General features: G+C 44.7%; 1 protein-coding gene across 4 annotated transcripts; it reads right to left on the minus strand.

The window, feature by feature from the left end:
- Positions 1–270: 270 nt before the first annotated feature.
- RMND1 (required for meiotic nuclear division 1 homolog) lies at positions 271–22,564 on the minus strand. 4 transcript variants are annotated; one of them, XM_080941648.1, is made up of 12 exons: positions 22,515–22,564; positions 19,498–20,018; positions 18,632–18,740; positions 15,908–15,983; positions 14,604–14,643; positions 12,351–12,451; positions 11,130–11,236; positions 10,129–10,193; positions 8,732–8,808; positions 6,030–6,150; positions 1,015–1,131; positions 271–666 (listed from the first exon to the last, which is right to left on the minus strand). In XM_080941648.1, the coding sequence occupies exons 2-12, from the start codon at positions 20,002–20,004 to the stop codon at positions 634–636; spliced, it is 1,353 nt and encodes a 450-aa protein (XP_080797774.1). In that variant the 5' UTR covers positions 20,005–20,018; positions 22,515–22,564; the 3' UTR covers positions 271–633. The 4 variants fall into 4 exon arrangements, with proteins under 4 accessions (XP_080797774.1, XP_080797775.1, XP_080797776.1 ...); XM_080941649.1 differs by lacking the exon at positions 22,515–22,564 and adding an exon at positions 22,331–22,459; XM_080941650.1 differs by lacking the exon at positions 22,515–22,564 and adding an exon at positions 21,481–21,601.
- Between the last annotated feature and the right edge of the window lie 225 nt (positions 22,565–22,789).

The following is a 22,789-nucleotide window of genomic DNA, read 5'->3' on the forward strand; positions in this document are numbered from 1 at the left end:
AAAAATAAGACGTAATCTTAGTGTCTTTTAAAAAAATTTTTTTCTGTTGGTGTGAATGATGCACAAGTCATGCACATGTGCTTGTAGGGAGACTTTATCCATGTTACAGATAGAAAATGTATTAACACTTAAGCCAGGACCATGATTCCGGAGTGGTTTCCAAAGTTGGCCTACATAGTCTTTGCTAAGATACTCTGTATGTTCAGGTGGTTAACTGTTCTTTAAATTATGATGGAATTCTTTTGAACTTTGAGTATGTTGATCCAAACACCATAGTCAGAATTTTTATTCAGGTAGCAATATAATTAAGAGCTGAAAGGATTATTATGACATTTCCATTTGTTTATTTTGAGTCAGTCCTGCTGTGTTTTTGTTGGCCTCAAACTAGGAAGTCTGCCTCTGCTTTCCCAGTGCAGAGATGGCTGGGTTTCCCTACATAGTCCAGAGCTGGTCTGGAACTTATAATCTTCCTGCTTTGGCTTCCAGAGCCCTGAGATTCCAGGTGTGTGTCCCATGCGCACTGACAGTTCCTGGATTTAAAGGGTTGAATAAGCGCCACCAGTAGGGAATGCTGGTTTTGTTGGCTGCAGACCTTGACTACTCCCTTGAATTGGTGCTTTCATGATCACAAGATCAGAAGATGACTCTCCCCAACTCGAACATTACCTGAGGAAGTAGGAAGTGAAAGTTACTTTCCCGGTAGAACGGAGCTTCTAAGAGAAAAAAGGGCCATTTTTACTTGGTTTACAACCCCCTGGTGATTCTTCATGTGTCAACTTGACAAAAGTCAACACCAGCAATGCAGGCAACTGATTGTCCCTGGAGAAAGCACTGCCTTTCTCACAAGGCTGCAGGGCTGAGGCACAGGCAGGTGAGTGGATGTTACGCTCCACATGGCAAACTTAGAATTAAAAGGAGCCAATGCTGTCTTTAAAATACGGGACCACACTTCATGCATTTACAAACGTCATCTAAAGCAACTATGAAGTAAGAAAGTACAGGGCTGCTCCTGACCTCAATGGTGATGAGGATGACAATCATCCACTCCAGGCGGAGTGCTCGCTTCTCATTGAGGTGATTGCGCATTAGGTCTGTTAGTTCCATGCAGTGTTGAAGTTTCTCATTCATGACCTGCAAGAGAAGTCTTAGTGTCATACACTTATATTTAAAGATAATACAGGTAAGAAAGATGTTAGGGGCTGGAGAGATGGCTTGGTGGTTAAGAGCACTGACTGCTTCCAGAGCTCAAATTCTGGCAGCCTGGTGTGTCTAAAGACAGTGACAGTGTACTCATACATAAAAGAAATCTTTAAAAAAAGGACAGCTAGGTCATCAAACTCTTGCTGCTTAGTCCTCAAAGCTGTTAGCAAAGAATGTTCAGTGGCTCCATCTGGAAACATCTTTGCAATACAATCTTGATTTATCGTGTATGTTTATAAGTGCATACGTGTGTAGATGACTGGTCACTCAGAGCTTGGACTAAGCATTTGTAAGCTAGCTATATGATATGGCTGCTGGGGTCCGTTTCTGGATTTGTTTCTGAGAGGGTTTCTCTGGCTGCCCTGATGCTTCCTCTGGTGCACCACCACTGCCCGGCAGGTGCTGGCATCTTAACTCTGGTAATCATCTCTCCAGCACTGTTTTGAGTTGGGGGGGGGTCTCATGTAACTTGGGGTGGCCTGGAGTCTTCTTGCTCCCACCTCCAGGGATGCTGGTATTCCATGAACCACCACATCTAAAGAGTGCTGGTGACTAAACTTGAAGCTTCATGCTTGATGGGCAAACAACCAAATGAGTTTTACTCCTTGGTCCTGTATTGCAGGTTCAAAGAAAAAATACTTTGCATTTTAAAAATAGGGTTTCCTAGAATTTTGTTACAAGAATGGCAAAGACTGCTTTGGCACAGGGGCCGTGCTACTCTCTAGTTTGAGTTCTGGTATGCTTGCTGAAGATAGCTTAAGCTACCTTTTTAGTGAAACATGTAGTGCCTGTAACAGAAACCTGCCACTAGATGGCACCACTAGCTAGCTGAAGTGCAAAGGTTCTGGGTTTGCCGACTTGGATAAGCTGGTTGCAGTGGGGTGGATGGGTGTTAAACCAGGTAGAATCTGACTTTAAACCTGGCAGCTATGTACTGACCTGGAGCCTGTGCACTTCTGGAAGGTGTGAAGTCAGGGAACGTTTATTTTTATTTTTTAAAGATTTATTTATTCATTTTATAAGTACACTGTAGCTGTCTTCAGACACACCAGAAGAGGGCATCAGATTCCCATTACAGATGGTTGTGAACCACCATGTACTTGCTGGGGGTTGAACTCAGAACCTCTGGAAGAGGAGCACAGTGCTCTTAGCTGCTGTGCCATTTCTCCAGCCTCAGGGAACGTTTATAGTCAGTACAGTTAGACATGGACTATAGCATGGCACAGTGTCTAACTGCATTACCAATGAGGTCAACTCACAGAACGCACCAGTTGATAGAGCCACCTTGTAGTCCTTACCTATAAATGTTTAGGATGGCACTATGGTCCGTCTACTGCTTCGTCTTGGTATAATGTACGTATTCATGTTTTAAGATCCTCACTCCTGACAGTCCTCCATTTCAAGTGTGACCACAGAACAGAGAATGTTCTCTCCCAACTTTGCTTTAAAAACAATTTGTGCAGTGTTGCTATAACAACTTTAAAGTCTCCTGGGCCTGGGAAGGGCTCAGCATTGGGAGTGATACTGCTCCCGCAGAGGGCAGCCTAGGCTGTTCCGAGTACCAGCTTGCTCACAGCTCCATTCCAGGGGTTCTCATGCCCCCCTCTGGACTCTGGGCATCTGCATGCATGTGTTACATAAGTTCACACAGACAGACATAAAACAAACATGAGAAACTTTCCTGTAGGTGAATATTATGAAATCCCAATACCCAGAGCAAAGGCAGGTAGATTTCAGAGTTCAAAGCCAGCATGATCTACATAGCAAGTTCTAGGTCAGCCAGAGGTATATAGACCCCCCCCCCCCATTTTAAAAAAAGAAGTCTCCTAATTAAACTAAGTTTTCTTTGGTTCAAAGCTGAATTAACCCAAGCATTTGGCACAGGCCAAAGCAATTCCAAAATCAGAATGTGTTTCCTTTTGAAATCTTAACCACCTGTTTATTCTACAAATACAGTAGTCATAAGGTTTACACATTAGTGGGAAGTAGCACACTGGAGAATGTCAGTGGAGGGCCTGGGATCACTTGGAGACCCAGGAAGGGAAATGTAGCTGGAGTATGGCTGCTGAAAATTACCAAGGAAAGGGCGGGGCCGGGGTCAGGAAGCGTGCTGGCGCAGGCAGCAGTAGACAGCCCTGAGCTCGTGGCTATAACCTCATCGGCTCTTTGAGCTTCTGTGGGAATGGCTGGTTCTCAGAGGAGTGACAGTCACACTGGCTCATTGTAACTACTGCAGTGAAGCCCAGGGAGAGACTTCAGAAGGGAAATCGCAATACTTGAGTGTGGCTGTGTCTAAAAACTTGTCAGAGACATGATTTACATAACATACACCCATTCTAAAGAAACCATGGTAACCACTTCCCAGCACCAGTTCACTTGTCCTCTGCAGCATGTTATCCCACCTGCCAGGCTCCCTACCCTCTGGGACCAGGTCTCAGCCTAGCTCACTGTGTGGCCAGGGTCCTATGGAGAGACCTAGGTGAGTGTTACAAAGTAAGCTGCTAAAACTAACTCCTTTCTCAAAGCTATTCTGGAAGGCGGATTCTAAGATACCTCTTGGAATGTGGGCGGGCCTCCTGACTGTTTTAAACAGAACACAGCAAAAGGACTAGCTGCCTGGGTCTGTGATTAGGCTGTAAGATACGGCCTCATGTGCTGTTCTCTAGCGCTCTTTCCATGCACAATAGTTGATGCTTTGTGCAGAAGCTTCTGTTGTGAGAACTGAGACCTTAGTGTAACAGCCTGGAGGGCCTGACTCTAGCAACCGCCATGTGAAAAGGTAGGAAGTGGATCCTTTCCAAGCCTGCAGCCTCGTGGGGGGTCCTGACCCATGACGAAACGAGAAGAAAGACCTTTAAGCTGCTAGTTCTGGGGAACCCTGTGTACTGCAGTTAGCACATACCAGTGCTGAAGAGGCTTCATTTGCACAGAACTGTGGTTTCTCCCTCACGTCTTCAGCCTGTGTGCTCTTCTCCAACTAGAGAAGCCGTCCTTGTTCCATTGTGCAGATGACCTGGATTAGCAAGTGTCTGACATCTGTATGTGGAACTACCTTGACCGAGCCCACTGAAACAAGCCCTCTGGCACCAGCAATCAGTCTCTGAGCCAGCTAAAAGTGGCATGGATTGTCTTTGCCTGACATTTGGCAAGTATCTCTACTCTCCTGCATTAGAAGGAACGCAAAGGAACACCAGGATGAGTGGGGGCTGTGGGCACCTTGGGTGGGAATATTAATGCAAAGGGTACGTGTCTGGGCTGGAGAAGGGATATATTCATAGCTTCCAGTGAACTGTGCAGCGTTTTTAGAAATTGCATCCTTTTCTGGGTGGCACGTGAGATGACAGAAGCAATGATGAAGGTAGAAGGACACAGCTGCAGTGCTGCAATGAAAGAAGCTCAAGGCTTTAGAAAAGGACAGAATAAGAGGAAACAAAACACCTTTCAGACTATTAAGAGGGAGCAACGGGGTAGAGGTCCTTGCTGCTAAGCCTGCACCGAACTTCAATTCCTACCATAGGAAGGAAGGAAAGAACTGAGTCCTAATAGTTGGCTTTCGACTTCCACATGCATACTCTCGGCAAGGTGTTCACCCACTGATGTGGACACTAACTGGGCAACAGAGGAGGCTCAGCTGATAAAAATGCTTCTCATACAACCTTGGGGACCCGACTTCAGGTCATTAGCACCCAGATTAAGAGAAAAAAAAATCTGGGCATAGAGCCTACAAGATGGCTCAGCAGGTAAGGGCACTTACCAGTAACCCTGCCAACCTGGATTCAAAAACCGAAGTAGTGGGAGGAGAATGTGTCCTAATCTGCATGCGTGCTGGCAGGAATGCAGGCACACAAGCAAATGCCCATAATCCCAGAGCTGGGAAAGGGGTTGAGGATGGGAAGACCCTTGGCATTTTTGCTGGCCAGCCATCTTAGGAACTAAGAGCTCCATTCACAGTGAGAGAAGAACCATATGAAGAGTATGGGGAGTGGGGAGGAGAGATGGCTTAGCAGTGAGGAATGATTGTTGCTCTTCCAGAAGACCTGAGTTCAGAGTTAGGTTCCTAGCAACCACACTGGGTGGCTTCTAACAACTGCCAGTCATCCTAACTTCAAGGGATCTAACACCTGGCTTCTCCACTCACACACTCATTGCACAGGTATGTGCACACAGATGCAAAGGTACAGACTCTTTCAAGGTGGACAGCAACAGAGAAGACTGGAGTTACCCTCTAGTACCTACAATGCATGTGCACATCTACATCTACAATGAACACAAGTATGGATCACACACATCGTGCAACACACAAACATGTTAAGCTACTTGGGAGGCCTAGGCAGGAGGCTTCCCAAGTTCAAGGTCAGCCTGGCAATATAGTGAGACTTTGATTTCCAAAACAAACAAGGAAACAAGCATTAAAGACAACAGGGCAATATCAGGAGTGAACCTTGGACACAGAAATCGGAGAAGTGGCGTCAAACGTGACTCATGTTTGTAACCCAAGGACTAGGGCTAGGAGAGAGGATCATGGAGCTTGAGGCCAGCCTGGGCTACAGTGTGACACTTCATATCTAAAGCCCCTCTTATAACTATTATGGTTCCTTCAGGTGCTCAAGGCTGAAAGGCAGCTCTAGTCCAGATTGGTCTTGAGCTCAAAAGCAACTGTCCTGAGAAGAGACTGGAAAGTGACTGCAGAGAGGAAATGAGGAACGGGATCCAAATGGTATCTCTCCAGATGCTGGAATTTCCAGTCATGCTAACCGCAGCAGACGCTGGCCTGCTTCAGCCTCCAGGGTGTTGGGATTTTAGGCCCGCACTGCCACCGGCCCGCGTACCTTAACTCTTCGGTTGATGCTGAGGAACTGGCAGGTCTTGTCATAAAGCTCCTCCAGGTTTGCTCTGTCCCAGTAGAAGTCGGGGGTGATCAAGAAGTCCGAGCTCAGGTTTATTCGGTGCCTAAATAAAAAAAAAAGGGGGGGGGGACAGCTTAGCCTCTTATTTATGAAGAATTAAAAATCAGCTACTATATAGCCCCTATTTCCACAGTGTAATGTGAGCACTCTTAAAATTTTGTCACTCTTAAAAACATACTGGAGAAGTGTCCTCACATACTCCTGTGCACCCTCAAACAAAGCCAGGAAGAAACAAGGTAACACCAGTGAACCTCATTTTCATTATTACCTGCAGCTTTCCCTTCTCACTGACCACCTTTAAGCTTCCTCTATATCCTTTCAGTCATTATGCAAACGCAAGACAGGCACAAAGACACTGGGTTCCTTTCTGCTAGCTTTGTAGGCTGGCCTGGAACTCACTACGTAGCTCAGTCTCTAGTGTATTATGTTGGGTGTGTGCTGCCACAGTGGCTCAGCCTCTTAATTTTACCTATCCTTTTTAGATGTCTGAGCTTTCTTTAAAGTTACTTAGTTTAATAGAAATTGATGTTGTATAGTGTGCTGGCTGGTTTTGTGTGTCAACCTGACACAAGCTAGAGTCTTCAGAGAAGGAGCCTCAGTTGAGAAAATGCCTTCATGAGATCCAGCAGTACAGCATTCTCTCATTTAGTGATTGGTTGATACAGTAAAATAAATACAAGTAGCTGTTCATTCTAAAATATATGTTAGAGAAGAAAGCAGAAATATAGTGGGTCTGTTTAACCCACCAAACAATGCAAAAACCCTTTACTCTCCAAGGATAAGGCAGGCCTGCAAACAATTTTGTATGGCTATTTCTCCATGTACAGATTGTATATATGTTTATATTAAGAGAAGTATTTTTTGCTATGCAAATGGAATAATACCATATAATAATCTGCAACTTGTTTACTTTTTCCTTTTTGAGACAGGCTCTCCCTTGGCTGACTTGGAACTTACTGTATATATACACCAGCTTGGCCTCTGCTTCCTCCTGCCTCCAGAGTAATAGGATTAAAAGACATGCACCACCATATGTGGTAATTTTTAACTTTTTAAAGACATGGTCTCAGCCAGGTGTGCTAGTGCATTCTTTTAATCCCAGCACTTGGAAGGCAGAGACTGGGAGATTTCTGAGTTTGAGGACAGCCTGGTCTACAGAGCTCATCTCAGAAGAAAAAGAAAGGGAGAGAGACAAGGTCTCTTGTAATCTACCCTGGCCTCAAAGTTGCTTACTAACTTAAGAATCATCTTGAACTTCTGACCCTCCTGCTTCCACGAAGTGCTGGGGCTCAAAGCCAGGACTCTGCATGCTAGGACATGCTACCAACTGAGGTACAACTGCAGTCCCAAAACCTAACTTAAAAAAAAAAATTATTTATTTTATGTACACTGTAGCTGTCTTCCGACACACCAGAAAAGGGCATCTGATCACTTTACAGATGGTTGTGAGCTATAATATGGTTGCTAGGAATTGGTCTCAGAACCTGTGGAAGAACAGTCAGTGCTCTTAACCGCTGAGCTATTTCTCTAGCCTCAAGACCTAACTTTTTACCTAAGATACTTAGCTTTGTTTTCTTTTCACAGATCATTATATCTCTTTTTTTAAAAAGGGTTTATTTTGATGTGTGTCTGTGGTCTGTGTGTAGCTATATGTCTAACTGTATGTGTAGGTGTGTGTGTGTGTGTGTGTGTGTGTGTGTGAGAGAGAGAGAGAGAGAGAGAGAGAGAGAGAGAGAGAGAGAGAGAGAGAGAGAGAGAGAGAGATGCAAAGCAGGTAGAGGTTAGAGGACAGCTTTGTGGACTGCCTCTTTGTTTCCAAGCTTTTATTTGGGTTCTGCAATCAAACTCTGGTTGCCAAGCTTGCTGGCAAGCACCTCAACAATGAGCCACCTGCTGGCCTGTTATACTCTTTGTAATAACACATAAGCACTTACATTGTAAAGATTAAAACAACAGGGTAAGGAAAGTCAGGCTTTGTAGAAACTATTCGATTTGATAATTAAATCTATTTAGTCCTAACTTTTGAGTTTGGGCATTATAATTTGCTTATAGGTTATGCGTATATTGAAGAATGGGGGAATACAGACTGTCTTCCTTCTCTCAGGACATAAAGTCCGTACGGCTCTATTGGACGCTTGTTATGAATGGATATGAATGAGCGTTCCTGCAATGAGAAACGGATGCTGAGTTGCTGGACCGCTCTGCTGTGGTTGGTCAAAGCTTGTGGGAAGACAGTTCTCAGGAAAACATGGTCAAGGAGCTTTGGGCACTCCACAGCCCAGAGAGACCTCTGCAACAAGGATGCATCCCTTCACAAAGACAGGAACTCGACACAGTTAAGTGACAAGCCCTTCCTCACCTGTACCACTGTACCCTGTCAGCCTCAGTAAAGGATAAGACTTCCTGGAACTATTGTCCTGTTTTCCTGGGGGTCTTGTGCTGATTGACGAGTTTAATGTAGATGAGTTTTGCTCTTTGGAACCCATCAGGTTTCCCGAAAGTCCTAACAGCCTGCCTGCTCCTCATGGGAGTTGAGGCTGGAGGTGGGGGGAAGGACATTTTTCCTGCTTATAGTAAATGCTTTTTCGAAAAGGAATTCTTTCATTTACAAGAGAACATTTTACCTGAGGGCAAAGAGCTCACCCATTTTCTGCATAACTTCTTTATGAGACAGTTTGACTTTCTTCCCAGCTTTTAATGCCTGTTTGGAAAAACAAAACAAAAACCCAAAACCACATACACAAGGTCCGAGTATGTAGGATGTGCCTCTGTGGATCCCATGAACCACGGTCAGAAAGTACTAAAAACCACACCTCTTCCAGCAGGCACATAACAACATCATAGCAAAGACTGACATTTTACACAAAGATGCCCGTGCAAAGCTTTTGTACCCTGGGTGGGGAGGACTCCTGGATAGTCTGTCAGTCCTCCAGGCACCAGCGGAACACCGCACAAACAGCGTTCTGATAATGCTAGGTCTAAGTAGCCAGTTCCCTGTGAATAGTTTAGATGCCTTGCCCAGGTGAAATGTCTTAAGGCAGCTCAAGAGCTCAGGCTGTCCATCCTTTCTGAACTGCCCACACTGTGAATGGCCACAGAGGTCATCTGCCCAAGGCTTTATCCACAAGCTGTGGCTCTGGAGAATGGAAAATGTTAGGCCACTGGCTCCACAGCCTTGAAGGGCTACTGGGATCCTGTGCCTCCCTTCTTGCTGCTCCCTGGCCACTATGAAGTGAGCACCTTGTCCCAGTAGGTGCTCCTGGCCACACGGTGCTACTTCACCAAGGCCGAAACCAGTGCACCTACTTCACTACAGAATGAATCTACCAAACTGAACCAAAATAACTCTTTCTCCCTAAAATGTTCCTTTTCCTAGGTTTATGTTTACAATAAGAGAATATTAATATTATCCTTTTTCGCTTTTCAATGATAAACATCCTTCATCTCTCATTTTAAAGAGATTTATTTTTATTTTATGTATTTGCTTGCATGTACATCTCTGCATGACATGAGTGCCTAGTACCAGTGAACGTCAGAAATGAGTACTGGATTCCCTGGAACTGGGGTTATAAGCAGTGTGAGCCGCCATCTGGGTGCCGGGAACCCAGGTCATCTGCAAGAACAGCCAGAGTTCTCAATCACTCGTCCATCTCTGCAGCCCATTCTGTATCTCTTGACTGAAAAGTGGGCTTTGTTCCCCAACAGTGATTAGTCCTGTTCTGTATGGTAAAAGCCTGGGACTGTGTGCTGTGCGACTCACAGGGTCACAGTGTTGTCCCTTACCGAATCACTCCGAAAACATGGCAGTCACAGCAAAGTAACTTTAAATTTTCAAGTCAAGACCAGTGTGGAGTTCCTGATTCTTCATCGTTTTACATGTAACTGAAAGTGTTTTACTGTGGTCTCTGGAGCTTTTCTAGTTACTATTTACATTCAAACATGCACGTTATCATATAGAGCAATTAGTACTTTCCCTCAAGAAAGCAGTTACTGATAAAAAGCCCAGAGCTGACGTAGTTACCTCCGGAATGGACTGAATAGATTCAATGAATTTGTCCAGTGTTGCTTCCCAAATGGCCAGTTTCACTGTGGAAAGAGCGAAGGGAGGGGGGGTTCTTACATCATGTCCGCATACTCCGAGTGCACGGTGTCTCTGCTGCCCGTCACTAAGAGGCAGATGTGAGGCCAGGCATGGAGCTCATACCTGCCGCCTGAGCCTTGATAGTTCGAGCCCGACCCAGGCCATAAAAATGATGTTTTCACCATCTAAGTATGACCCAGACAAGAGAAGGCAGTGAAATGTCACATGATGTTTTACTTATTCAATTAATTATTTTTTCACTTACTTTTGGGTTTTTAAGACAGCATTTCTGTGTGTGTAGCTCTGGCTGCCCTTACTGCCTGAGTGCTTGGATTGAAGGTGTGTGCCATCGCCCAACAATGGACTTTTTAGTAATTTTAATACAAAACCAAAAAGGAAAAAAAAGCCAAAGAACTAAAACTATAAAGCTAAAGAAGATCAAAGACAGCTGTGAGGAAAAGAAGGGAGGGATTCCACTTTCCTAAGTCTGTTGGCAGAACACAGCATATCCCTAGAATTCCCTGTTTTCTCATGCCTCAGAAACCCAAAGGATGCAGGTCCCATGAGTCCTTGCAGGCAGTGCTGTGTGCGAGGCGGGGATTAGACTTTCATGGTCTTCCCTGTACTTCTCAGGACTGGGAGTGAATCACAGCACCTCGAGGCTGCGCAGAAGCAGTCCTTCCAGCCTTGGTTTCCAGATCTCAGTACACGGGGCCGGGCTGTCTCTGAAGTACAGCACTGAGTAGAGCAGCCGTGGAGAGGAGAGGACAAGGCAGCCCCAGGAAGCTTTATCAATACAGTAACAAGGAACGGCCAATCAGCTGACAATACAATTCTCACATTTTAAAGAGAAAAGGAGTATCCGGGCTGTCCTGAGAATCCGGAATCATTATCCGGTGTTTCCTAACTTGATGTGTCATCTGCACGGCAGCGCAGTTTACCTGAGAGGCAAAGAGCGTTGGAGAAAGCAAACTTCTCTAGGATGGAGTCATCCAAGTCCAGCTCAGAATTTAGCTTGATTTCCCCTCTGTGCAGTTTTGATTGTCCCCTACGAAAAGAAAAGAAAAAGCATGTTCCAAATCTTAAAGGCAGCTGCTCTTCTGAAAAAAAGAAAAGAAAAACACCTCACCATTTTACTAGAAGCCTCTTTGACGCTTCTCTGTGCAGCCCTGGCTGTCCTGGAACTTGCTCTATAGACTCAAGAGATCCACCTGCCCCTGCCTTCTGAGATTAAAGGTGTGTGTCGCCAGCCTGGCAACAGTTCCTTACTACATTTTATAAATGCCCTCCTACCCTTTGACCCACACAATTCTATCCCTAGGAATTAACCTGCAAAAGTAATCAGATAAAGCTTGTGTACTGCGAACTTTTTTACTATAGTCTGGCAGTATCACACTGTAGCCTAGGCTAGCTCAAGCATGGGAATTCTCCAGCCTCATCTTCTGAGTGCTGTTAACATGTCTGAGCTACTCTACCTCACCAATACACAGCTGTTGAGCCACTATGTGGGTGCTGGGAACTGAACTGGGTCCTCTGCAAGAGCAGCAAATGCTCTTGACCACTGAGCCGTCTCTTCAATTCCACAGCAAACTTTATTGTCAAATGTTCATCAGTAAAACATCAGGAAAAAAATGACCCAATAGAAAAATATAGTAGATGAGTAATCCCACAGAGCCAACAGACTAGACCTAATGGGCTAAGCCGGAAGTCACAGCACAGAGGCTGAGGAAGATCCCCAACTACAATGAAGAACTCAGCCAGGCTGTTGCCCTGCCTCACCTGAGAATGGCTGTCAGGCCCTCACAGTCCTCAGAATGCTTCTCTGTACCCTCATATACTCTGTCACAAAGTCAGCTGGAAAAAACACAGATTTACTTCAAAGTAAATCCTTCCTGGAACAGTCTAAAAACTCATCCTGGAGAGAATGTGGTGCTATGTTGTTAATTTAGGTGGCTTACAAAGAACAAGCTTTGAAGTGTGGAGTAAACTTCTGTTTGTTTGAATGAGCTGATACTGTGAGAAGCTGAAAACAAATCCTGTTCTTCGGTGTGGGTGCTGGGTGTGTACCAGTAGCTTGAAGGCTCTCCACAGACTCGCAATGGCCTCTGCGTGGCTTCACAGCTCTCCCACCCTCCTCATGCACATGCAGAGAAACTGCTCACTCTGTTTTTACGTAGTTCAGCTCTTCATTCTCCCAGTGAACCAGAGCCACTTCGTAGGGCTGGGTTTCGTGTCTCTCTAGAACTTGCATCACATGCTTCATCTAGGAGAGAAGGACATTTGCTTGCGTTACATCGACTCCCTCATGAACCACATGGGTTTATCTACACGTGACGCTCCCTCCACTTCAGCAGCATGTTTTCTGAGTCTTAGCTTTTAAGGAAAAGACAAGTTCACCATGACAAGTAAACTAACCTATGGGATATTTATTTATTCTGACATTTGGGAAGAGCAGATGAGCATACAAAAGAAAAGAAAAATGACCATTATTCATCAACTGAAAGAAAATCACTCCTACCACTAGTTTATTAAGTCTCTTTTAAAAAACTGTACAGACAAATTACTTGTAAAAACTAAAGCAACAGGGACTGGAGAGATGTCTCATTGGTTACCGTATTTGTTGCAGAAGACCTGGGTTCGGTTCTCAGTACCCACATCCTGATTAACTATAAACCACTATAAACCAGTTCCCGAGGACCTGATGCTGTCTTCTGACTCCCTTAGGCATCCAGCATTGACAGGACGCGTATACAAACATGCAGGAAAAACACTCACACACAAGCTAAATTTAAGAACAGCTAAAGCAACATAAAGGTGTAGAAAATGGTCCCTAGTCCTGATCCTGAGGTAGCTGTGATTAAACACTGAATATTCTTTACATATTTGCTTCTGCAGGGCTAAGGGCAGATCTCACGTGCATCCACCCGTTTTTCTATGAGCATGTGTGTAATTTGTTTTTAATATGAATGAGATTATATTGTAGATTTGTTTTTTGCTTATATTATGTTAATTGAGCTACAAAATTACAACTTGCATGTCTGCGTGTGAGACACAAATGGTCCCTGCTTTGAGCTGGTTCTAATTGGTAAATAAAGTTGCCAGTAGCCAATAGCTGGGCAGGAAGACAGAGGAGGAGAAGTAGAAGGAAGAAGAGAATTGTCATTGTCCTGAAAAAAGGTTCCCACCTGTGAAGTGCAGGGCAGAGAGACCAAGACACTGCCCACATGTTGGGGACGGGGCGGGGGGATGACATTTGAAATGCAAATATATAAAATAACCAATAAAAAAGAGAGTTGGGGATCATGGCCCATGAAGTCTACTGGCCTGGGTCCATGGAGGGCAAGATAGAACGTAGGTTTTAATAAGTCATAACTCAACAATATTGGAGGGAGCGTGTGTTAGCCATTATGCTGTTTAAGGCACATTAAAGTAGAAGGCTGCGTGTGTGTATGCGTGCATGCATGCGTGCGTGTGTGTGCGTGTGTGTGTGTGTGTGTGTGTGTCTGTCTGTCTTTCAGGAGGTTTAGTGGATAGCAGCACCACCACTCCAATACTACACACATGGACATTCTGTCCTTGTGGGATGACTTCCAGTCTCTGCCTTCTCAGGGCGTCAATCCTGAGGCTCATGTCTTCCTGCTGTGAGGTATCTCTTGAAGAGCTGCTAAGGGCTAAGGTTACAGCCCAACTTCCTAGAAGTGTGACTGTTAGTACTGAAAAGAAGGGAACAAGGGGAAGGGGAGAGAACACAGAGGGTGGGGGAGACAGACATGCATGCTTAGAATCCTGGTAAGTATTCCAAATTACTCTCCAAAGTAGCTTTTCCTTTTAGAATCTTAAATGTTCATGAGTTCTCATAAGGCGGGGCCCGTTATCAGCCTCTCTGTCTCTATAGCGCCAGCCAGCCACTTGGACACATCCTCTTTGTTATCCCGCCTTCCCTCCCCTGTGGTGCCTGTATCTCCCTCCTTTTAGTAAATCTGAGAACACAGAAGGATTGCTCTGAGACTGTTCATGGCTCCCTCTGAGGATTGGGATTTCAGGGGGAGAGAAGGGGTGTGGTCCTTTCATGTAACCCCTTCTATTCCAATTTCCAAGCGCCATGATTACAGGCATGTACCACCATGCCTGTTTTTCTTTTTGAAGGCAGATTTTCTAACTCAGGTACTGGCTTCTATCTCATAATCCTCCTGCCTCCACCTACTGAGTTCTGGATGACAAATAGTGTATCATGTATAGAACACGTATAAATAATGGAAAGTTTTGTAAGATGAGGAAAATGGGATAAGTACTGTGTGGTGCACAGAAAAGCTGTGCGTGATGTGTGGCCCTGTACTCCAGGTCAGACTGCTGAGTGCCAGTGACAAGTTAACCTTCGAATACTATAGTTCTACGTTTCTATTTATTATACTTACAGTTTTGTCTTTTACATTCCAGAACACAGCAGCTCCTTCCCTGATCCAAGAACAGGACAGTCAGCCTCAGCAAAGGGAAAACACATTCTTTTAGGTTATTTCTTTTGCCTCCCTGTCTGTATGAGCACTCTATGAGTGACTGGTGCCCACAAAGGGTCGGATAAGAGGGACAGATCTGGAACTGGAGTTATAGATGGTGGCGAATCACCAATATATGTGCTGAGCACTGAATGTGCTGGGTCCTCTGCAAGAATAGCAAGTGCTCTGAACTGCTGAGCCTCTCTAGAGCCCAGAAGACATTCTTCAGAGTCACACTGAAAGCTGTGTTTAGGTAGCTCTGTTACAGTGCTTATCAACCTCCCTGATGCTGCGACACTTTAACACCATGTTGTGAGAACCCTTAAACATAAAATTATTTTTTTTGTTGCTACTTTAGAACTATAATTTTGCTACCATTACAAACCATAATAAAAACATCTGTTTTCTGATGGTCTTAGAGAACCACTGCTCTAGAGCACACAGAGAATGCAAGTGAATAAAATTACTTGACTGATCATAAGACTGGCTTGAGTATATGGGTGTGAGTTACTGCACTGGGTGTGAGTTTACATTCTAAAGCATATCCATCTTTCTGTTCTGCTAGTTACTTGTCCCCAAATGCATCTGACCCTCCCTTTTCTCAGTTACAAAATGGGACAGCATGTATTTTATGTGGCTGCTACTGCCACTGTCACTCATTCCGATCTTGAAAAGGGAAAACTATGTGAACCAGCGTCCCTTTCTTACATAACTGACAGGCAAGCTGAAATGCCGCAGAAGGAAAGGAAGGGCCCCAGGAATGGAGCCTCAAAAGGGCAAAGATGATTTATTTGTTTTACTAAAGTTTGTTAAAACTTATTTTTAAAACTTTCATTTTATAAGATGACTTCTATCGGGGCTGGGGATGGCTCAGTGGTTAAGAGAACGTGCTGCTTTCCTTCCCAGCTCTTGTTTGAACAGTTAGTGCTGTTCCCAGCACCCACCTATCTACTTAAAATTATCTGCAACTCCAGTTCCAGTACCCTCTCCTGGTCTTCTCAGAGAGGCATGCATGTGGTATACAGACATATATGTAGGCAAAAACACTCATACACATAAAGTAATAAATAAACCTTTTATAAAAAGATGACCTAGAACATTCTACAACCTAGAGTATTAGCAATGTTGTCTCCATAGGAAGATCCCAGGAGAGGCGCACCCCATCCTAGACACTAAAGTATCTGGGTGCAAACCACCTTCCCAAAGCCATACCATTCCTGTCTTACCTGAATAAGAATATTGTTCCGGAATCACCTTCTTTTGCAGAACTTTCCACACCCATCACCAAGATATTTGCTGCATCTGTGACGTAAAACACCAGTCAAAGCTGCGTCCTAGTGACACGGGCGACTGGCAGCCTGTGCACGCTTCAACCTGTTCTTAGGATCACGTCCCATTCCCAAGTGCTCCACAGTTATCACCTTCTGCTTAAGATCCTGGGCTTGAACACGTGAACATGGTTAAACGACTGTTTGCTGTTCTTGCGGAGAACCTGTGTTTGGTTCCCAAACCATGCTGTATGGCTCACAACTACTGTAACTCCAGCTCCGGGTACTCAAGGGCCATCTTCTGGCACACACATGTGCATGCACACGCAGAGACGTGCACGCTAATAAAAATAAATGGCAGAGGGCTGGAGAGATGGCTTGCAGGTTAAGAGCACTGCCTCGGTTTAATTCTGAGCACCTCACAGTGGCTCACAACCATCTGTAGCTTCAGTCTCAGGGGATCTAATACCTTCTGGACTCTGGAGGGCACCAAGTGTGCACACAATGTACAGACAGAAAAAAACAAAACACTCACACATATAATAAGATGCTTTTTAAAATAGAAGTCTTAGAAAATGAAGAGAAGGTGAGAAACTACTTCCTCAGAACGTTCTCGAACCGACAGTACTAGCAGTGTTGTCTGCAACTGCTCATTTACATGGAGGCTGAGTCAGTAGCCAGTAGTCCAGTTAATGAGTGTCATAATTTAGTTTCAATACAACTATAGGTCAAGAATTACATATCTTTCTACAAAATTAAAACGAAATACACAGAGTTAGTACATTATTTCTTTAAATGACTTAGAAATCTCCTACTTTTTTAGACAAGGTCTCACGCGCTTCAGGTTGGCCTCCAAGGCAGCACGTAACTAATGACCATGACCTCTGGTCTTCTGTCCCCACCTTCTGGGATTACAGGTGTTCACCACCATGCTTGGTTTTTAGTGACGTTGGCGTTCAAACCCAGGGCTGTGTGCATGCTAGGCAAACAGTAACAACTGGTTTACATCCCCAGTCCTATTAACTTTAAATTGTATAAAGTTTGGACAAAAGGAAACACAAAGAAAACAAGTGTGACAATGTCAAAACCTAGCTAGGTTAATCATGAAAATTACAAGTATAGTCACCTGTAGCCATATAATTTTTAGTCTTTCAAATGTTGTAAAATGTATCAATATTCATTTTAGATATACTGGTGTAATTAATTGTTCTTATAAGCATATATTCTGTAATGTAAGCTGTGAACAATATATCCCAATTAAAACACTGTTACTAATTTATACACAGTTATGTACAATTTCTTCTTAGTTCTGGTGTGTTTGAGACCACCTAGCCATACCCCAGCCTGGCCTACCCCTCACAGTTCTCTACAGCCTCTCGAGTGCGGACATTACACTTGGTTTCTCACATCAGGATTCTCAAAGCCTAAAGTTCCTGGCTGGGTTTTTGATGGGGACAAAATCCTAACAACCTTTCAGAGCATATGCCCAGCTCCCCTAAACACTTTATACTAACAAGACAGTTTACCTTCATAGCCTCAAGTATCGAAAGCGCAATGTCAACACCAGAGCCACACCAGTGACAGCCTTCAACATCAGTCATGGCTGCCCCCGACCAGGTTTTCATCTTAGGGTTTCTGGGCAGAGCTTTGTTCTTCTAAGACAATTTGTTCTGTCATCAAATACAGCCTGTTCATACAACTAACAATGGAAACACATGTCATTTCAACCCATTATGGGTTAAAAGACCAATGAGTCTTTTTTGATTTGGTTTCTGAGTCAGGGTCTCTACATAGCCTTGGCTGTCCTGGAACTCACTGTGTAGACAAGGCTGCCCTTAAACTCCCAGAGATCTGATTTCTACCTGTTGAGTTTTAGGATTAAAGGTGTGCACCACAACCTGGCTGAACCAGTCTCCAAGGGTCCTCCAAACTTTCCTACAATACTAAGGTAGTTTTCTTTCTTATATTCATGTGCTTAACTTTTGCCTTTTCTCTCCTTAAGAGTATTAGGCTAGGGATGGAGAGATGGCTCAGTGGTTAAGAGCACTGACTGCTCTTCCAGAGGTCCCAAGTTCAAGTCCCAGCAATCACATGGTTGGTTGCTTACAACCATCTATAATGGGATCTGATGACCTCTTTTGGTGTCTGAAGATAACCACAGTGAACTCATATACATTCGATAGATAGATAGATAGATAGATAGATAGATAGATAGATAATTCTTTTTAAAAAAAGTATTAGGCTAATAATTTCTTTTAAAGCCTCTCTCAGGTCCTGTCTTTTATTTTAAAGCCATATCCTGGCTTTAAAAATAACTTTTAAAAACATTTATCAGTTAATATCATTTGTCTTAATCCAAAAATCCTCTACAAATATGTTTAATCATGTCATTTGAATAAAGGCCTTTGAGACCATTTTTCCCCCTGAGATAAAGCCTCACTCTATAGCTCTGGCTGTCCTGGAACTCACTGTGTAGACCATGCTGGCTCTAAACTCAGAGATCCGAGTGCCTCTGCCTTCCAAGTGCTGGGTTTAAAGGCATGCACCACAATGCCTGGCTAGGACTATTTTCATAACACAAATCAGAGGAAAACGAAATGGGAACAGATGTACACTAGAAACGCCATCACAGGAAAGTCGCTTCTAACACCTAGTGTACTTGGCGCTAGTTCAGGACAGTACCTCTAGGCAGGCTTGTCACTTCCACATAGCCACAGGAGACCAGCTCTTGAGACAGACTTCCCAGGTGATACTCATCTGCTGTTGCAAACGCCGTGCACTGCATCAGGTCCTGTTTTGGGGATGATCACAGACTAAGGTTAGTGAAGGGCTCAAGCACCTCCAATGGCAACTGGACGTCGCTAGGGAACTCTGCAAAGCCAGCTCTGCAAAGCATGTGTGAACCTCAGAGGTGCACGTAAAGAGTTTAGTGAGGACGAGTTACATGGAGGCCGATCCCAGCTCCCGTTAGAGAAGAACCCACTTCTGCTAGTGAAAAAGGTGGGCTGCGCATCTCTGAAAGAGAAGCCACATCACACAGTGGTGGGATCAGGCACACAGTGGAAAGGGGAAGCCGGGTTGAAAGAAAAGACACTTCAGTTCTCTAGTCCTGGGGATCTGTGGCTCCATTCACATCAGCATAAGCAGCTAATGTCACTATCCTTGCAGGAGCCGAGGTCCCTCAGTCCACAAAGGATCCAGTTTTCCCTGGCATGCAATAACTAGTGGCCTGCCTATCTGAGGGCGTGACCTGATTTGTAGTACAGGACTGATCGGAGGACAAACTATGCTATATCCTCCTGGCCTAACTAGCCCTCCTCAATAATGATGAGGCCTCTCAGCGCCACACTTCTGATATAGGCAACTGACTCCAGCAAGTTAAGCTTTTCACAGGTCTGACTATGTTAGGCTTCAAAAGTTTTGTACAGAATTCTGAGCTGGTTGCCCAGTGTTCTTGCGCCAGCGGTGAGCTGTGGTGCAGCACATACTGGGTTAGTGGGCACAGGAGGGCTGGTGCACTTAAGGGCCTCAGCAATAGTAGGCTTTACCTCATTCACAGATAGATCTGGAAGGTTGGTCCTGGACGGCTGCCGGGTCCGGGATGCTTTCAGCGGCCTCTTGATCTGTGGAAGGTCTTGTTTGGGAACAAGTGCTTCATTTGACACAGACGATTGGTGTCTTTTCACTGCTTTTACAAACCACTTGGGACACAAGAGATCTGGGTTGTGGGCCACGTTCCTGTAAGTCCTAAAGGGGTGCGTGCTTGGCCGGTGTTCTTTCCCATCCAACCAATGGACAGCATTTAATGGAAAGAGTCCGCTTGTGTCCGATATTATCCGGCTTGTTTCCAGGGTCTGTGGCTTATTCAAACTGTCAGCTGTTATACTTGGGAAAAAGGAGTCTAAATGTTGCTGCATTGCCAGGCCGTTGTGGCATGCTGTACTTTCAAATTTCGGAAGTGGTCCTAATGTGAGCCGAGTAAGTCTCTGGCACTGATGAGCCTTTGCTGATGCGCTGTGAAAACTTGCCAGGGTTTGGAGAAGTCTGGCTGGCATGATCACATCTTAAGCTGAAAGAAGAGTTAAAAAATCAGGCTGGGCTTTGAACATATGTTTAAAGTACACACATTTCCTTAGGAAATACATTGTCTGTGAAAATTTATCCTACATGGGCTGGAGGCTCTTTTCTGTTTGGTGTCAGCGACACAGGCTCACACTATGCAACCTACCTGGCCTGGGATGCAAACTCACTGTAGAACAAACTGTCCTCAAACTCATAGAGACCTGCTTGGCTGCCTCCTGAGTGTGAGGATGAAAGTCTTGTGCCACCCATGCCACCCACACTTGTTCCTGTAGAACACCCAGGTTCAATGCCCAGCACCCACATGGCTGCTCACAACTGCCTAACTCCAGTTCTGGGGATCTGATGCCCTCTTCTGATATGCACATGGTGTACAAACGTTCATAAAACAAAACAAAATACTCATAAAAATTGTAAAACAGAAATATTGTGACCTGATACTAACTAGCTAACTACATACACACATTTAATATATACTACATATTAATAACATTTTATTGATATACATTAGTATATATCATATTAAAATACATGTAGCTGAGACCACAGTTTGGTGGTACTTATTTAGGAGAAGCAAGGCCCTAGTTTTCTCAGTCTTGCAAAACACTTTTACTTTTCCATTTACTCATCTACTCTAAATAACAAAGATGCTAAAAGAGAGGTGATAGAACCTCTTCATTACTTTGCAAGAATATCAAATACTTAGGAGGCAGAGACAGGTGAGTTCAAGGCTGGCCTGAGAAATACATATGGAATCTCTCAAAAACCAATCAACCAAAGAAATAAAAACTTCAACAAAACCAATATATATATGCATATGCATACATGCACATACACCAACCTGTGCTTAAACATTCCTTTATGGCCCCACGTTTCTATTTGTTTCCAAGGATGGTTATAATAGCCACTTACCTGCTGAAGATGGTTGACCTTTATCTGACCAGCTTTAGACTCACCATGGACACACCCTTATGCTCGTTGACAGACTTTCTGGAGCAGGTGAAGAGGAGGGAAGACCCACTGAAATGTGGGTAGGACTATCATGGGGTGGGTTGCCAAGGCTTCATCACACCACTTTCTAGTTGAACAACGCATGGCTCCTGCCTCCATGGCTAATCTGCCCTGAGGGACTGGAGCCGAGTAGCAAACCCTTCCTCCCTTCAGCTCTTCTGGCAGCTTGTCACACAGAAGGAAGGCACCTGGTACACTGGTCCCCTGCCTCTGTTCTCAGCTTCCTACAGCTTATTCAGAACGAACTCCAGCAAAAATTCTGAGACCTTAACTACAATCCTATCCCTTTCCAGTGTCAACCTGGATGATGGCTTTACATTTCCAATAAAAGCCAAAGCCCCTACGACAGCCTTCAGAGCATATATTTTCCTGGCCTTCTGCACCATTGTGGCATTTCCTATAGGAATGTCCCCTCTCCACTTTCCAGTCTTTATACTCACCAGTCCTCAAGCTCTTCTCCCAAGGACTCTTTCAGGTCTCCCTCAATGACTGGGCATAATAGATATAACCAATACCCATCCATTTGGGATTTTCGAGATGGGCTTTCTATGTATAACCTTGACCTTCTTGGAACTTGCTTTGTAAACCAGGCTGGCTTCTGCCTCTGGAGTGATGGGATTAATACTTAAAACCAACACCCACCCATTCTCTCACCATTGTCTACTTTGTTCTCGTATTCAGCATCCCTTACATACTTCATGTTTTTAGTTTATTAATCCATGCAATGGCTATAAATGGAGCGAGTCCTTACCATGTGCCAAGCATTATGCTATGCTCTGGAAATGGGCATACATCCCTTATACTTGGGAGTGGCAAATGTTTTATATATATTACATATAAAATTATATATATGATATATAGACATATATTTTCCTTAGATAGAAACAGTGATATCGGAAAGCAATAAAGGAGTTTTGTTTTGTTTGTTTTGTTTTTTGTCTCTCCTCAAAACAGATTTCTGTGATTGTCCCGTATTCAGTGACAGTAGTGTCCTTGGATACAGAAGTGTTAACTAAATTTTTAAAGTAAAACAAGGCAGCCACCGTTCTTGGGCATTTATCTTTAAGAATAATATGCCCATGTGCCTAAGGATAGCACTAATTGCACTCAGTGTTTTATATAAAAGACCTTAAGCTGGGAGTGGGGTATGGGTAGGCATAGGGGGTTGAAGGAGGGCTAGGGTTGGTGGTGGACCAAAATACATTGTGTATGTATTTTGTAAATGTGGAATACCATCAATTCAAAAAGCGGCTGCATCCGGGTTAGATTCAGCGGGCAAATGGTGCTGACCTTTGGAAGCACGTCTTCCACTTCCTAAGTTCAAGGTGATTTCATGCATCTTGGCAGCTACTACCATGCCCTGCTTCCAGCGCGGGCTCGGGAGTGTTTGTCCTAGGTGCCTCGGACTCCCGGCTAAACCCTGAGTCCCCGACCGGAGCCCACACCTCCGGCTGGGACGGCGCGAAGCACTAACCTGTGCGCGGAGAAGACGACCGCGACGCCCACGCGCACGCTCGGCAACACACTCCGCCCCGCCCCGCTGCGGCGCAGGCGCACAGGGAGCCCCAGCCGGGGCACGTGACTGTCCGAGCACGTGACCGCTCGCTCACCCCTTTCCGCTCGGTGGGCGACCGCCTCCGGTACTCTAGGGCTTCCGCTCGCGTAGCCGGAAGACCCTTGCGTCCCGTGCTCTGTCCTTGTCCGGGGCACCAAATAAAGTTTCTGAGTTCAAAAAAAAAAAAAAAAAAA

This window comes from Micromys minutus (assembly GCF_963924665.1).
Source record: "Micromys minutus genome assembly, chromosome: 30".
Classification (NCBI taxonomy): domain Eukaryota; kingdom Metazoa; phylum Chordata; class Mammalia; order Rodentia; family Muridae; genus Micromys; species Micromys minutus.